The sequence below is a fragment of the Spinacia oleracea genome, chromosome 2, assembly GCF_020520425.1.
Source record: "Spinacia oleracea cultivar Varoflay chromosome 2, BTI_SOV_V1, whole genome shotgun sequence".
Classification (NCBI taxonomy): domain Eukaryota; kingdom Viridiplantae; phylum Streptophyta; class Magnoliopsida; order Caryophyllales; family Amaranthaceae; genus Spinacia; species Spinacia oleracea.
In genome coordinates, this window is record NC_079488.1 from 28,213,396 (window position 1) to 28,229,444 (window position 16,049).

Consider the following 16,049-nt stretch of genomic DNA (forward strand, 5'->3'; position numbering starts at 1 on the left):
CCTAAGAAGTTGATTAGATGTAGAGAGATATATGATCACGCAGTGGAAAGTCTTGGTATCTACCTACAACATGAATATGTAAGAATATAATCCACTCTAAATCCTAAACCAACTCAGCAAATTATGCCAGCAATAAAATTAATCAGAATTTTATTAGGCTTGGAATGGTTGAACTGTGTGATGGATGTAGGGTAGAGTGGTTGTAGTCCTGTAGAGTTCTTTTTTGGCAATGCATATGGTGAAAAGTTCAGCTTTCTAAAACAATTTAGCTCCCAGGTTATTATTGGCGGTTTTGTTTTTAAAGAACACTATTTTAGCACCCTGTGATACACTGATAAAATAAAATCTTTGTAAAACTTTAGCTTCTTCATATTTTCAAACATGGGTGAAAGTAATGATTCTTCTAGCTTTTTGTGTTTTATTTTTATCTTGTACACTTAATTTGTAGAAATGGATCGAAGTTGGATATCAAATTCCAAACCTGGTGACCCGCGATATGAAGTTGGAATTAGGGATTTCATTAACTTTGTTGTTGAGCATGCTGGAGATCGTTCAAGGTTACCGTGCCCGTGTTTCAAATGCCATAATTTTCTATATAGACCGGTTGATGAAATTCTTGGTCATTTATGCAAGAATTCTTTTGATAAAACATATACTCATTGGATATGGCATGGGGAAAATTATGAAGGAATCACTACTGGTAATTTTGGGAACAATGTTCATGAAAGTCCTAATGATGTTCAAGAATGTTCTAATCTTAATGAGGGTGGTAGATTAGGGGACACGATACGTTCAGCTCAAGATAAGTTTGATGAAAATCCTTCCGCGTTTCAAGATTTGTTAAAAGATTCTGAAATGCCGTTATACCCAGGTTGCAAAAAGTATACAAGATTATCTGCTGTAGTTAGATTATATAATGAGAAGGCGGGTCACGGTTTAACTGATAAGAGTTTTGAAGATATACTTGAAGTAGTCAAAGACTTCATTCCCGATGATAATGTGTTTCCAAGCCGTAATTATGAGGCTAAAAAGACATTGACCCCGATGGGCTTGCCTTACCAGAAAGTTCATGCTTGTCCTAATGATTGTGTACTATACCAACATGAAAATGAAACATTGGTAAATTGCCCAGTGTGCAATGCCTCACGTTATAAAGAGAAGGAAGGGGTGCCGGCTAAGGTTTTATGGTATTTTCCTATAATTCCAAAATTTAAACGTCTTTTTTAGAATGAAAAGGTTGCAAAGAAGTTGACATGGCATTACTATGGTCGGAATAAAAATGGGTTACTTAGACACCCAGTTGACTCGCCACAATGGAAGTTTATTGATGGAAAATTTCCCGAATTTCGCAAAGAAAAACGGAACTTACGCCTAGCATTGTCCACATACAGCATGAATCCATTTGGTTCCCTTAGTAGCACCCATAGTACTTGGCCAGTAATGTTGATTACTTACAATCTACCTCTTTCGCTATTCATGAAACAAAAGCACGTGATGCTGTCATTGCTAATTTCTAGGCCAAAACAGCAGGAAATGACATTGATGTGTACTTGGTGCCCCTTATTGATGACTTGAAGATATTGTGGGACAAAGGTGTAGAAGTATTTGATGCACACCGAAATGAAATGTTTAACTTGAGAGCAATGATGTTTTGCACCATTCAGGATTATCCGGCATATGGTAATCTTTCAGGGTATACAGTGAAAGGGAAAACAGCATGTCCTGTTTGTGAGGATAGTATGGAGGGGAAATGGTTATCTGCATCTAAAAAGACAGTTTACCTAGTACATCATAAATGGTTGCCTATTAATCATCTCTATCGCAAGAAGAGAAAGGCATTTGATGGTGAACAAGAGTTTGAAGACGTCCAAGGGTGTTGACCGGTATAGAGGTGTTTGAAAAGGTTAAAGACATCAAGATTACCTTTAGGAAGAAGCATAAATCTGCCCTTGTGTAGAAGGGGTACAAGAAATGTTCTGTCTTTTGGCGCTTGCCTTATTGGAAATTCTTATTTGTCAGACATTGCTTAGATGTGATGCATATTGAGAAGAATATTTGTGATAGCTTAGTTGGAACACTCTTGAATGTGCCTGGGAAGTCAAAAGATGGTGTCAGTCCTAGAGATGACTTGATGGATCTGGGCATTAGAAAAGAACTTCATGTTGTGGAGCGTAACACTACAGAGTATCTACCTCCGGCAGCTTATACACTTTCACAAAGAGAGAAAAAATATATGTTGTGAATGTTTAGCAGGAGTGAAAGTACCAGAGGGTTTTTCTTGAAACATTCGCAATCTTGTTTCATTGGAAAATTTAAAGCTTGTGGGTCTTAAGTCTCATGATTGTCATGTTTTGATGCAATATTTATTACTTGTGGCTATTCGATCCATTATCCGATTGTGTTCTTTCTTCAATGCGATGTACGAAAAAATCATTAACCCTAAAGACTTGGATGATTGGGAAATTGAAATTGCTGTCATTATTTTCCAATTGGAGATGTTCTTTCCTCCTTCATTTTTTGATATCATGGTTCATTTGCCTATTCACTTGGTGAGAGAGGTAAGATATTGTGGGCCAGCTTATTTGAGAGCGCAATGGGCTTTTGAAAGGCAAATGAAAACTTATAAAGGATATGTCAAGAATGCCTATTACCCTGAAGGTTGTATATATAGTTGAACGCCTCTTTTATGAAGATGTTGTTGGACATTGCAGTCAATATTTGAAAAATGCAAAGATAATCGGGATTCCTACATCTCGACATAGTGGAAGAATGGAAGGAAAGGGGACCATAGGACAAAAAAAACTTGACTTGTCTTATGAAGAGTGGATCAAGGCCCACACATATATACTTTTCAACGAGGATGAAGTTTCACCATATGTTGAGAAGCACCTGGCTTATCTCAGATCCAAGAATCATAAGGGAAATCAGAAATCAATACTTAATGAGCATAACAAATCATTTAGCAGTTGGTTAAAAGATCAAGTAATTAGGGAGCTTCAGAGTCCATCACATTCTATTTCTGATCGGCTTAAGAGTTTAGGCCAAGGTCCCAATTTCAGAGCATCCTTTTATTCTGGATATGTTTATGATGGTTACACATTTTACACTAAGGAACAAGATGGAGTTAGTACTATGCAGAATAGTGGTGTAGCTGTGGAAGCCGAAGCTTTGCATTTTGCTAGTGCTAAAGACAATTCTCCTGCCTATGGAAAAATGTGTTACTATGGGGTCATTCACCAGATATGTGGGTTGCAATATATTAATTTTACAATTCCAGTTTTTTCGATGCAAATAGATTGACAACAACAATGGAGTTGATTGTGAAGATAGAGGGTTTACTTTAGTTAATTTTGACAAGCTTGGTCATGAAGAGGATCCTTACATATTAGTTAGTCAGGTAAGACATGTGTTTTACATAATTGATGTTGTGGATAAGAAAAAGGCAGTTGTTATAAAGCCAAGGCCTCGACATGACATTGGTGACTACGAGGATTATGATTTTGATGATGATGATGATGATGATGATGATGATGATGATGATATTGAGTTGGAGGAAAACCCTAACACCAAGGTGGTACACGTTGAGGATGATTGTTTTGATGATTCATCGATATATGTACGTGTTGATCACGAAGAAGGGATAGAAGTTTGTAAAAGTGATGATGAGGGTGCATCTAAGAAACGTCGTCGGAAAAAAAAATAAGGTGTGATAAAATGACAGGTGGATCTAATTTTTTGAATATCCCCCATTTTTTATCTCTCAAGTTTTCTAAAGTTTTCTCTCACACATAGGACATGCTTTCTTGTACACAATCCCCACACCCTGGCAAACCTCAAACATGTTTTATATTACTATTTTGGTACGTGAAACCTATGATTGTAATTTTAGCAACACGCTCTTATGTTTTATTATGCATACTTTTAATAGATATTATGTTTGTTATGCAGGTTTTCACTAAAAATAATATTTCATTGCTTATCCATACTACATACATACTTCAGGATCCTTGCTTAATTCAAAGTGCTTAACTTATAAATATTTCATTTTTGTAGGATCATGGCTAGAAAGATACATCGAGTACACCCACCTCAGAATGATGTAACTAATGAAGATGAAGATGGAGATGATTCTGATGTTGAACAAACTAGGCGTGAGGATGAGAGGGGTCGAACTGTGCTTGCTGAGGTGGGAGATTCAATCAAAAAAGGGCATAAAATCCCTTTAGAGTGGGATCAAGTTACCAAAATACCATGCGGAGATCATAAAGATACCTTTTCCACATATCTCGGTGTAATTGCTCATGATAGAATATGCATCACCTATAAATCATGGAAGGATGTTCCTAGAGAAGTCCAAAATGTAGTGTTTGAATCGGTTAAGGTAAATACATATTACCTAATTAGTGCATGTTAACAACTTAAACTTTATACAGTGTTAATAATAATTTGTGGTAACAATGTTGAATGATGCAGAAAGGGTTCATAGTGTTAGAAGAGCGCAAAGAATATATCTTGAGGCAAGCTGATAATCGGTGGAGAGCTTTCAAGACTAGGCTAAGAAAAAAGTGAATGTACCATTAAAAAAACTGGAAGGCTAAGAAAGAAGCCACCTGTCAAATATCCTTGGATAGATCAAGCAATTTGGGACAAGTTTCTTACATGGAGTACTTCTGATGAGTTTAAGGTATTATTTGATTATCATTTTTTTTAAAGTAAGAAATATATTGACTTCCATAATAGGTACACCTGACAACAGTAATATAAATATTTCCTATGTTTATTTTTAGAAGAAGTGTAGTACTAGTTGACATATCAACTGAGAACCGTAATTTCCTTCCCAACTTTTCCTTCTCAATGTATATAGTTCTAAAACAATTAGATATGTGCTTCTACTAACTGTGAACCATAATTTTTTTTAAAGGAGAAGAGTGAAGAAGGTCGACAACGGTCAAACCTTAAGACGTCAAGCTATAGAGGTGGACGACTTGGGTACCAATATTATAGAGACGAGATAGTAAGTTTGAGTTTTGAACTATAGTATTATAGCTATTTCTTGATTTAGTGTGGTGTTTGTGTCAGGTCATAATAACTAATTTAAGCCATGTGGGGTCAATCTATAACATGTATTCATTAAGTTTCTTTTCAGTTTGATGAATATTAAGACTTCTAGTGTGTACTAATTGTCTATCCACTCATCTATCAATGACTTAATAATTTATTCATTGTAAATGCCAGGCAAAAGAATTTCTGGCGAAAGGGATCCATGTCGATCAGATTCCCAGACACGAGTCTTGGTTACGAGCTCATGCAGTTGTGAAAAACGGAATATACATATTCAATAACCCAATTGATCAAGTGACCGCTAATGCAATTGTAAGTATTTTTCTTGGCAACAAAAAAATAGTTGTACACAATTTATTACCAAAATAGTTATGGCTTTGTCTGCTTTGATTCTTTTTGGGTGGGACAATTTCTGATATTGTTTAATTACTTAATTTCCTTCATGTCTATTACTGTGTTTATACACTTGGTTGGGGAAGTATAGTTATCTAAGCTTGGAAGGCCTTATCTGAAATTAGAGGTACATCTTCACAGGGGGAAGTATAGTTATCTAAGCTTAGGTTTAGTTGTATCCCCCCTGGTTCTTTATCTAGTATTATCAAAAAGACGAATACAGGACTCACAATTAGGCGAATTTCAATAGAATTCAAGTCATGACTTTAATTTCAATATGATCATACCAAGTAATCCCACTTAGAGTTTAATAATGCAATAGAAGATAGAAGAATTAGTGTTGATACTTTAATTAAATCCTGGAAGTATAGAACATAATCTAAAATTGACTGAACTATTAAATCACAAGTGGCTTATCAGATATATATATATAAAAACTAAAGAACTGATGCAAGATACAGTTCTTGGGTATTTTAAAGCCGGTCTGAACTACCATATCTTATATCTTATGAATAATGTGAGTCATCTGTATCTGATACATGAACCAAACATTAAGAATAGGAGATTAATCAATTTGGCTAATGTAAACCAAATATAGGTATTAAAAACTGGAAAACCAATGGCAAAACACGGAAGCTACTAGCATAGAAGAGCTAAAACATAAGGGGGGGGGGGGGGGGGTAAAGACTCTAGAATTCATACAATGATAGTGAAATAGTTCAGAGGCTACAAGTCATAACTTGCATTTATTATTCAGACTTTTCTGTAGCTAAAGTGAGAAATCTGGTGATATCAACACATCCAAATAAGTGTATTTGCTAATAGAACCTGCTGAGCATCTATTCCCAATCTGTGTATTCACTACTCACTAGTGTGTCTTGCCCCCCAGAATTGAACTTCAGAGTCCTACATTAAGATTATAGTATATAAAGTAACTTATCATTGTTTTTGTACATCAGAAATACCTAATTACCCCGAAACACACGCAGTTAGAGAAAATGGTCAGCTGGCCTTATTTCTTAGTTGGGCCATCATTTTCATTATCGCAGTCTACAGTTTTCCAGCCCGCTACGTCATTTCCATTAATGTACCAACTCAGATGGAAAGTTGCGGTGCCTACAAAAATTGGGAATTGGAAGTAAAAGGACCTTGCAGATTTATCTTAAGATATCTGTGTCGGCAGTTTAGCCAAGAAGGTAATTAAGTGATTTATACATTGAAAAGACTTATTCTGGCTAGATCATCTTTGATAAGTCCAAAACTTCTTTCAGTATATTAGTTTGATACTTCTAAGCCACAAACTTTTCAGTCATGGACCAAGTCAGAGAAAAATCTAGTGCCTATCATATTTTTGTTCCAGATTAGTTGAACACTTGAACATACCTCTCCGTGCACGTTTATGCTCCATTTCATCCATAAGAAACCAAAAAAGAAAAAAGAAGGGAAAGGGTTTCCTAAATACATTCCCTTCCTGAATCCTAGATAGTTGATTCCACTATGAAACTCCACAAGGTTGCACGTGGGACTCTGGAACTCAGTTGACTATAAGTGTGGATAGCACCAGGAAAAAAAAAGTAATCTGTGCAGAAAACCTCTTCTGTAAAAGCAAAATAGATATAAGGAAACTGCAGTAATTGATTGCAACGATCAGGCAGAAGAGGCATCTCAGGCAGCAGAAACCTGCATAATGATCGGTCTACATAACTAGAGAGGCTACCAATCCATGCTAACTTTTGTAGCCAGGCTAAAGAACAATAAACAAATGCACCATAATGAAAATCTATACAACAATAATATTATTTCCTAGATGGCTAAAACAGATCACAAAATCTCCTATCAGCAATAACCCTAATCAGTTATCACCCACCTTTATTGTCATGGATAATTCTACTTTTTTTGAGGTGTTGATTAATATTTAGGATGAATAATTCAGTTTTAAATACGTCAGCATTTACCGACTACCTACACGGCTACACTCCCTCTTAAATATACTAATCGACTAGTTGTTACATTGTCGTAATTCGTATCCCTTAGATGTTTCACATATTCTCAATGCATTATCTTTGCGAACATAGCATAAGTCTTGTTCTCTTCACATGATTTAGTATGATTCATCTAGTTTATGAGCTGATCTGGTTTGGTTTAATGGTTTATGAGCTGATCAAATTTGACAAAAAATGGCAGAATTTCAAGTTTAAAAAGAAGATATGCATTACAATTTGGTAATCAAGAATATTGAAAAGATAAATTAGTAGAACAAAATTAAGGTTTATGATGAACTCTTGTTCTCCAAGTCTGCTTTTTTTATATTATGCATATGATTATATAAACTTGTGTTGTTATCATACCCTACATTTATTTGGTTTGGTTGCTCTTTATTGATGTCAGAATGATTTGAAAGCTCAGGCAGAAAGAGGTGAAGTTATTTTTCATAGTCGTCGTGATGATATTTTGGCAAGAGCACTGAAAAAGAAAGAGCGTGGTGGATGTGTAAGAGGTGTTGGGTCTGGTATCACAAATAAGCAGTATTTTGGGTATAACAAACCAATACCACCTAGCCATATGCTTTCCCAAATCACATCTTTGAGGTCGGAGATGGGGGCAATGAGAAAACAACAGAATCTTGTAATGTCTTTTTTTGGCAACAATCCTTAACCCAGAGCAAGTGAAGCAATTACAACAATTACAAAGTATTGGTGTTGGTCGTCAACTTGGTGATGTTGGTGGTAAAATTAATCATTTGAGTGACTACAACAATGTACAATTTGATGGTATTCATGGCCACTCACAGAGTTTTGGAGATCAAGGGTTGAGTGGTGCTCAAACTTCTAATTTAGATAACTCAGGGAACAATAATGGTTTTTTTACCCAACTACTAACTGGTGGTATTAGAGGTCAGGGATAAGTTGTCTACAGCCCTGAAGGACATCGGGAAACTCGACCTATAGCTCAACAGAAGGAGCCACAGCAGCTAGACAAGGAGTTAGAGCAGGAACCTTACCGTGTTTCTTGGCCTAATCAACTTTAATCTCCGCAAAACATGCACTCTAGTGTTCATTGGCCAGAGACATATGACCCTTTGCCACTTAGTGACCTTCCTGATCTGCCTGAGGTATTGTTGCATCTGTGATTTTCAAATGTAATATTTCTATTAAAAGGAAATATTAACCTTTATGATCCTCTTTGCATTATTCTCTTACCAAATGCATTTCTTTGTGTTTAATAAAAAAGGGTATGCATGATTGTTGCTTGGCGATCGAGGATAACAAAAAAATCAAGATTGTTGCAATTGGACAAGTTTACATACCGGGAGAAAAAATAGTGGTGAAGAATCACTTTTTTGACGTGTCCTCTGAAAACCGCCGGGTCTCCATAACTGACGATGTCGATCCGACTGCACTACTACCATGTCCTGTGATGGGGTTCTTATTCGTTTGTGAAGCGAAGGATACTTTTGTTCCATGGCCAACAAACTTGATTTTTCCAAAGAAAAAGGTATGCACACTTTATGCATTTATATAGGCCAAATTACCAAATTGGTATAAAAAAAAAGAATAGTTTATACCAAATTGGTATTGAAAAAAACTCTAGCCACATTAAACTCTTCTTTTTTTATACCAATCGGGTTTTGTCCCATTTATATAATATGGAGTATATGTAGAATGCTTTTTTTTTAACAGTAAGTAGTATAATTGAGTAAAGATACATTTATGACCTATCATCTTGTTTAATCCTACTTACAAGAGTGTTGGGAACCAACACTGTGTTTTATCGTGATCATTTTAATTATAATGAGCATAACAAATCATATACCGTTATCATTTTTATTAACTTATCGTGTGTCTGTATCATAAAGTTGGACAAGCAAGTAGAAGATACAGAAGTTACCCCTTCATTGCAATCTCCGACATCATATACATCATCCGATACATCATCTAGAAAAAAGTATGTCATCGATGAAGCGGATCGTGCAAAAGTGTCATCTGGTTTGTTGCAAGTGTTCATGAATAAAGCTATGGGAATGAAAAAAAGGGATGAAAACATCATACTTACAATCCCTTATAGCGTATTCTACAATGAGACAGAAGCTAGGCTTGATTATGAAGAAATACTTGATTGGTGCTTCCAAAAGGAGATTGGAGCATCTCACATGTCAATTTTCATGAGGTTTGTGCCTAGATAACACTTTCAGTTCTTTGCCTCTTTGTCTAAAGTGAACTAGTTGTATCAGTTCAAATGATACATATATTTTGATGTGCAAGGTACCTGAGCAAAATGTGTCAAAAGGAGAGTGTAGCAGGGATGTATGGATTTTGTGATGTCAATTTTCTTTCTCCGTTAACACCAGCAGAAGAGGAAGCTAGCTCTGACTATTTGTCAAATGTTTTTGGGTGCAATGGAGGCAAGAATATTAATCAACTGTTTTTTAAGCCATACCATGAAAAGTAAGTTGTTTGCCTATGATCTTATCTTATACTTATTTATTCCAAAGAAGAGGTTATATTACTGCATTTAAGAAATGTTAACTTGGGCATATTCATAAGACTTTCATCCAAGAAACTGAAGATTTAAAGACCAAGCTTTCGTGTTGGCCACCTTTGGCAGAACCAACTTGCTGCTCTTTGTATTTTTCAACTTTCTGCAGCACTAGCATAAGCCTCAAAAGCCTTGACACAATCTGAATTCTCCATGTCAAAGAATTTGTCCAGCAAAACAGCTAGAACCTCACATATATCAGCATAAAGCTTGAAACTTTCCCTCACAACTGGGGATAAAGCAACGAGTATCATCCTGCTATTCTTTTCCATTCCAGTTGGCCTACATGCTAAGAAACGATCTAAAAGCCTCTGCAGGTGACTCATCTTTGCAAAAATCCTCTCGGGCATCCAATCCCTTAATGGAGTGACAACCTTATCTTCCTCCCGGCCGTTTGATTCACCAACATCCCCAAATGACCTAGTCCTCCTCATTTTAGGCTCATCCTTAAACTCCCCATAATCATAATCAATCCTTAAAGTCCACACACTAGTTCACAAAAACAACCAAATATAACTGTATTATAACAATCAAACTTAATTTTTACAAAAATAACATAACTGTATTATAAAAACAAGAACCAATTCTTTTCACCCACAAAATTAATCCCCAAATCAAACTACTATTCAAAGCAGAATTGCAGCTAGCAAGTATTCCAGATTAACCCAACAGTTAGACAAGCAGCAGCCACGATAGAACAACCACCAGCAAATACTTGTGCTCCTAACTGTACAGGCAGCAAAACTCCACACAACAAGAAAAAAACAGCAGTACATCAACAAAAAGATCACACACTGCAAACTGAAAACCAAAACGTAGCAGCTACACAACCAATTTAGCAACAGCCTACAACCAGAAATACAGTAAGTGTAGCTACACTTACATTTATAATTCCAACAATTATGAGATTTCTCTCTAAATCCATATACAAACCCCTGCATCAACAATAAAAAGTAAGATCGATTTGGTAGAGTAATCGAATTAGTAGAGCAATCGAAATAGTAGAGCAATCGAAATAGTAGAGAAAATTTAAATGACGAAACAAAATCAAACATGAAACCCTAACATAAATCAATACTAACAAATTAAAAATAAAAAATTTAATTCAAACATAACTGAGAATGAAATGGAGATGGGGGTCTACCTGTTGGATGAAGTGGAGAACAAGGGGAGGAGAAAGCTAATAGGGCGGCTAGAGAAGGTAATTTAGGCGACATTTAACTAAATCTCGGCTAAAACTACATTTTAGAACGATGTACACGGGCTTAGGTGGCATTCGGGATAAATACACAATACATAATTCAGGAAACTGCATATTAGGAAACTGCATATTATAGCTCTTGTGCAGGCACTTTGTATATCAACCCCTCTTGTGAGCAAACTAGGAAACATAGTGTTACCTGCGGGAGAGGAGCGGTAGGAACCACTTGCCCTCTTGGCTGCGTTTCTCAAGGGTTAGCAGACGTCATGGGAAAATAACCCAACAGCAAATGAATACCTCAGTACTGATTTTCTTGGAAATGCCACTTTCATCACTATTTCTAGCTTTTCTTTACTAATTAATTTTGTGCAGTAAGCATTGGATGTTGGCTGTGATAAGTCCTTGGAAAGGTATGGTTTTTTGGCTTGATCCAACCGAAGCGGATGACATTAGTGAATTTGCACAGAAGATCATTGCAGCGTAAGTATATTTAACTTAGTCATTTATAATGCTGGATCATTATTACTATATCTAACATTGATGTGAAAATTGTTTAGGGGAGTCCTGAATTTTAGCACTATTCGTCGAAAGGATATCAAGAAAATGAAAAAGAATCCCGGAATTGCTTGGATCACACCACATGTATGTAATTCATATCTTAACAAAAGTAACAAGTTATTATATTTGATTAAAATATTATGAGTTTTTTATTCTTTATGGTTGTGTGTTACTACAGTGTCCTCGTCAACTTTTGGGATCTTGTAATTCTGGATATTATGTATGTCGATATATGCAGGAGACAATAGAAAGTAGAGGACAAGTAGTTCCCCCAAAGGTAACTTTAGGTTATGATTTATGCGACAAGTAGCTGTGTGTGCGCGGGGGCCAAGACCACGACACAGCAGCAACAGCGCGGCCCACGGCCCAGCTCGCTGTGCGTGTCCGTGTGATGCTGCGCGGGCTTGCTAGCCGGCCTTGCCTTATGGCTTGGTCGGTTAGTAAGGTTATGTAAATAACCTTCTAACCAATCTAACACACACACAATTCATTACTCAAACCCTAGAGACACAGAGAACCCTAATTCTCTCTGTGCCTCCAAATTGAGTTCTTCCCAAAAGCAAAGTATCTTGATCGATTGTCTAAGCTACGATAATCAAGACGGATCTGAACGTGTCGGTGAACCAAGTAGAGGAACGACAAGTGGAGTTCTAAGTTCGTGTTCGTTGACAATTCGTGGAAAATACGCTTCAAACGTAAGTCTTCTTAATCTGTGCTTTATACATGTTTCCTGGCTTTGGGATTGTTTCCGCACATGTTATTATGTTTAACTGTATTCCCCTACAGTGGTATCATGAGCCTTATGTATTCAAAGCATGAATTAGCATGATTTATTGTTTTTGCATCTGTCGAAAATTTTGAATTTTTTGTTGAATTTTCGGAACTCTTACGAATTATTGGATAAATTGCGTAATAATCAGGTCCGAAATAAAAAATATTCGTTTTTTCGAGTTTTAAAACCTTAATGTGATTGAAAAGGATTTTCTAAGATCAACTCATGAGAACGGAATTGCAAAAACAGGCCTAGAAGTGTCGTTTTTTGGGCGTTTTTGTTAATTTTTCATTAAAAATTAAAAGTGTCGGACAGTAATTCAATTAAACGGTCGACCTAAACTACTCGGAATTGCTTGAAATTTAGACACAATGTTTCTGGGTATATTTTTTATCTATGGTAAAAATTTTAGATTTTTCTGATAAGTATAAACCCTAATTTTTCCTTTCCCCAATTCGTAAAATTTGAAACCCTAATTGAATTTTAATTAATTTTGGTTTAATAGTTCGGTTAATTGGGAAAGGGGATATAATTTCATGGGTCAGTGGATAATTTTAAAAATTATTGGATTAAAATTTTGAATGGTTTCGTTAATTTTAATCGCACTTAAACCAAATTATTAAAAACTGAAATTTAAATGTTAATGAAAAATTTAAAGCTTCGGATTTTATTAATTAAAAGTTCAAACTTTAATGTTGATTCGTTCGTTCTTAAAAGTTTGAATAATGTTAGCCTTTGATTTAATATTTTACAAAATTGGATTGTCGTTGGAATTTATTAAATCGTTAAAAATCGTTGCTTTTTGAAAATAAAAATCGTAACTTTTAGAAAAATAAAATTAATGCAAGTTCGTGAAATTAAATTTAATTTTAATTGAGTTGGTCCGTATAACGAACCAAAGGCACGAACACAAGTGTGGTGGACGTATGGCTCGTCGAGCCATACGGGCTGCTATGCGTTGGCCGAGCCGCGCCGACACGGCAACATCAAGCATGTTGCGTGCCTCGTGCGCGCTGGGCGAGGAAAGGGGCAGGCGGTTGCTTGCAAGGGGCTGCGACGAAGCAAGGCACAAGGACCTGCGACGTCCAGCGCAGTGATGCACAATGATGCAGCACAAAGGCAACGATGGCTGCGGGCACGCGCGCGCGCGAAGGCTACGGGGTGTGCGAGCTTGCTCGTCGCCTCGTAGGCCACATGCAAGGGCATTGGGCTGGGCGCAAGCCTATCCCAACTACGTAATTGGACTTTTTTCGTTGAAAATTGTTTATTTCGTTGGGATTCGCATATTTGCATTAATTTGGGCTAATGGGATATTTAATTTAATATTTTATTTGCTTGGGCCGGGCCGCGAGTTTTAATTTAATATTTCATAATTAATTATCCGGAATAATTATTGGTTTGAGTGGGAGCCACTAAATGTGAAGCAAATAATGCCCCTTGTCCAAGTATGCATTTAATGTTAAGTCTAATAAATGCGGTTCAGTATTAATTAACAAGTTAATAATTCAGTGAGATCAAGTGAGCTGGATGCCTAGCTAGAGGCCGCTTCAGTTCAAGTGGAATTAATGATATTAATCCACAGCTTTTCTTGACTGAATCCGTAGGGTCACACAAATAGTACGTAAACGGATCAAGTATTTAATGGCATTAAAGACTCCATCTATGGTTATTCGGATTCGACGGATCTTGGTTTCAGTGGGAGCTGAGATCGTCAAAGGCAATTAAATGAATACTCCGGAAACGATGATATTGCCGGAAACGGAAATATGGATCGTATCGGAAATATAAATATTATCCAAGTCGTAGATGTTGCCGGAAACGGAAACATGGTACGTATCGGAAAATATTATCGGAAATGGAAATATTGTCGGAATTGGAAATATTGCCGGAAATGGAAATATTGTCAGAATCGGAAATATCATCGGAATCGAAAAATAATTCCGGAAACGGAAATATTAAATATTTGTTAGAAACGGAAATTAATTCAGGAATCGGAAATGTTAAATATTGTTCGTATCGGAAATGAATTCCGGAATCGGGATATTTAATCGGAAGTGTATCGTACGAATAAGCATCTGACGAGGCTTGCTAGACGAAGGCCCAGCACGAAGCTAGGCCATCGCCCAGCAAGCCACACGCATCAACACACGCCAAAGCCTCGCCAGGCCCAGCGCAAGGCCAGGCCCAGCAAAGGCTTGGCGCACGCGCACGGATCAGGTGGGCTGCAAGCATGGGCCAGGCGCCGTGCAGTTCGCGTGGGCCGCGAGGCATGCGCGCGGGCTGTGCGGTGCTCGTGTGCGTGCTATACGAATCCTAAAGCTATCGGAATTCGTGTTATGATTAAAACCTAATCCTAAAAGATAAAATTAATTATTTAGAGTTCTAAAAGGATTATAATTAATTAATTAGTATTCTAACAGGATTCGAAATCCTTTTTCCATGGTTCTATAAATATATGCCTAGGGTCATAAATTTATACACGAGTTTTTCAACAAGTATTCATACAATAAAAGTTGTGATTTTGAGCAGAAAAATCAGTCACATTACTTTCCCATATTAGCCGAAAATAATAGTACCTTAAGGGCGATTCTAGTTGGTCAATCTTAAGGCGGATCCGGACGTGTTGTGGACTATCTACGGAGGGACGACACTTGGAGTCCTAAAGACTTGTTCTTGTTCGGTTCGGGCGCAACTAGGGAGGGCACGCTAGAAAGTGTATGCATCTAAATTATGCTAACTGATTATGTGTAAATAATATGTTTCCTGGCATTAAGGTTTTTCCGCATGATTTATGTTTTTCATATGTATCATAACCTAACAGTGGTATCCCGAGCCTCTTATTATTTACATAATATAAATTGCATGACATGGTCAAATTTTACAAATTTGCAAAGAATTAGAAGGGGTGATTAATTTTCGTAATTGTTAATTAATTGCAAATTGCGATTATTTAATTATATGTACGCAGTTTTTCGGCAGTTTATTCGTTACTCAACCAAATCGAGTGATTTTTGTGTCAATTCCGCATGTAAAAGGCATTCTAAAATTTTGACAAAAATATTAATTTTCGGCCGAACCCAGAATTCCCAAATTCGAAGCCTAACTATGACTTTTCGGAGGTTTTAGTTTTTCGAACGCAAAAGTTTGTAAATTTAAGATGTTAAATTGAATATTTGCGATTCTTGTTGATAAATCTTGATTTTTTGATTGACCTACTGTATATGTTTAACAATTTTGAATGCCTAGACTTGTTAATTATACAACCTAATTTGTAATTATGATTAATTTGTTGAAATTCGAATAATTTAGAATTGATTTGATTTTCATAATTAATTAATGATTTAATTAGGTATCCATGATTAAAAACCACCATAAAAATTGTTAATTTGTTATAAATTTAAAATTTTTATGACCTAGAATTGAATCCATGTTAATCGGAAATTAATTCATTAATAAAATTTCGCTTTTTCGCCCTAAAATTATGAAATTAATATGGTTTATTAATTTGTCATTAATTTTAAATTAAAA

At 36.2% G+C, this 16,049-nt stretch overlaps 3 protein-coding genes across 4 annotated transcripts; 2 read left to right on the plus strand and 1 right to left on the minus strand.

The window, feature by feature from the left end:
• The first annotated feature begins 450 nt into the window (after positions 1-450).
• Positions 451-2,242, plus strand: LOC130467298 (uncharacterized). Its single transcript, XM_056835772.1, has 4 exons — positions 451-1,119; positions 1,228-1,437; positions 1,518-1,873; positions 2,020-2,242. The coding sequence occupies exons 1-4, from the start codon at positions 451-453 to the stop codon at positions 2,240-2,242; spliced, it is 1,458 nt and encodes a 485-aa protein (XP_056691750.1).
• Positions 2,243-8,688: 6,446 nt separating this feature from the next.
• On the plus strand, positions 8,689-15,733 carry LOC130467299 (uncharacterized). The gene is made up of 6 exons (XM_056835773.1): positions 8,689-8,949; positions 9,311-9,621; positions 9,717-9,899; positions 11,564-11,671; positions 11,749-11,833; positions 11,988-15,733. Exons 1-6 carry the CDS (start codon positions 8,689-8,691, stop codon positions 12,057-12,059), a joined length of 1,020 nt encoding a protein of 339 aa, XP_056691751.1. The 3' UTR covers positions 12,060-15,733.
• On the minus strand, positions 9,966-11,654 carry LOC130467789 (probable clathrin assembly protein At4g32285). Of its 2 annotated transcripts, none has more exons than XM_056836615.1 (2): positions 11,391-11,654; positions 9,966-10,925 (listed from the first exon to the last, which is right to left on the minus strand). In XM_056836615.1, the coding sequence occupies exon 2, from the start codon at positions 10,422-10,424 to the stop codon at positions 10,086-10,088; it is 339 nt and encodes a 112-aa protein (XP_056692593.1). In that variant the 5' UTR covers positions 10,425-10,925; positions 11,391-11,654; the 3' UTR covers positions 9,966-10,085. The 2 variants fall into 2 exon arrangements, with proteins under 2 accessions (XP_056692593.1, XP_056692592.1); XM_056836614.1 differs by having other exon boundaries at positions 11,135-11,654.
• Positions 15,734-16,049: the final 316 nt, after the last annotated feature.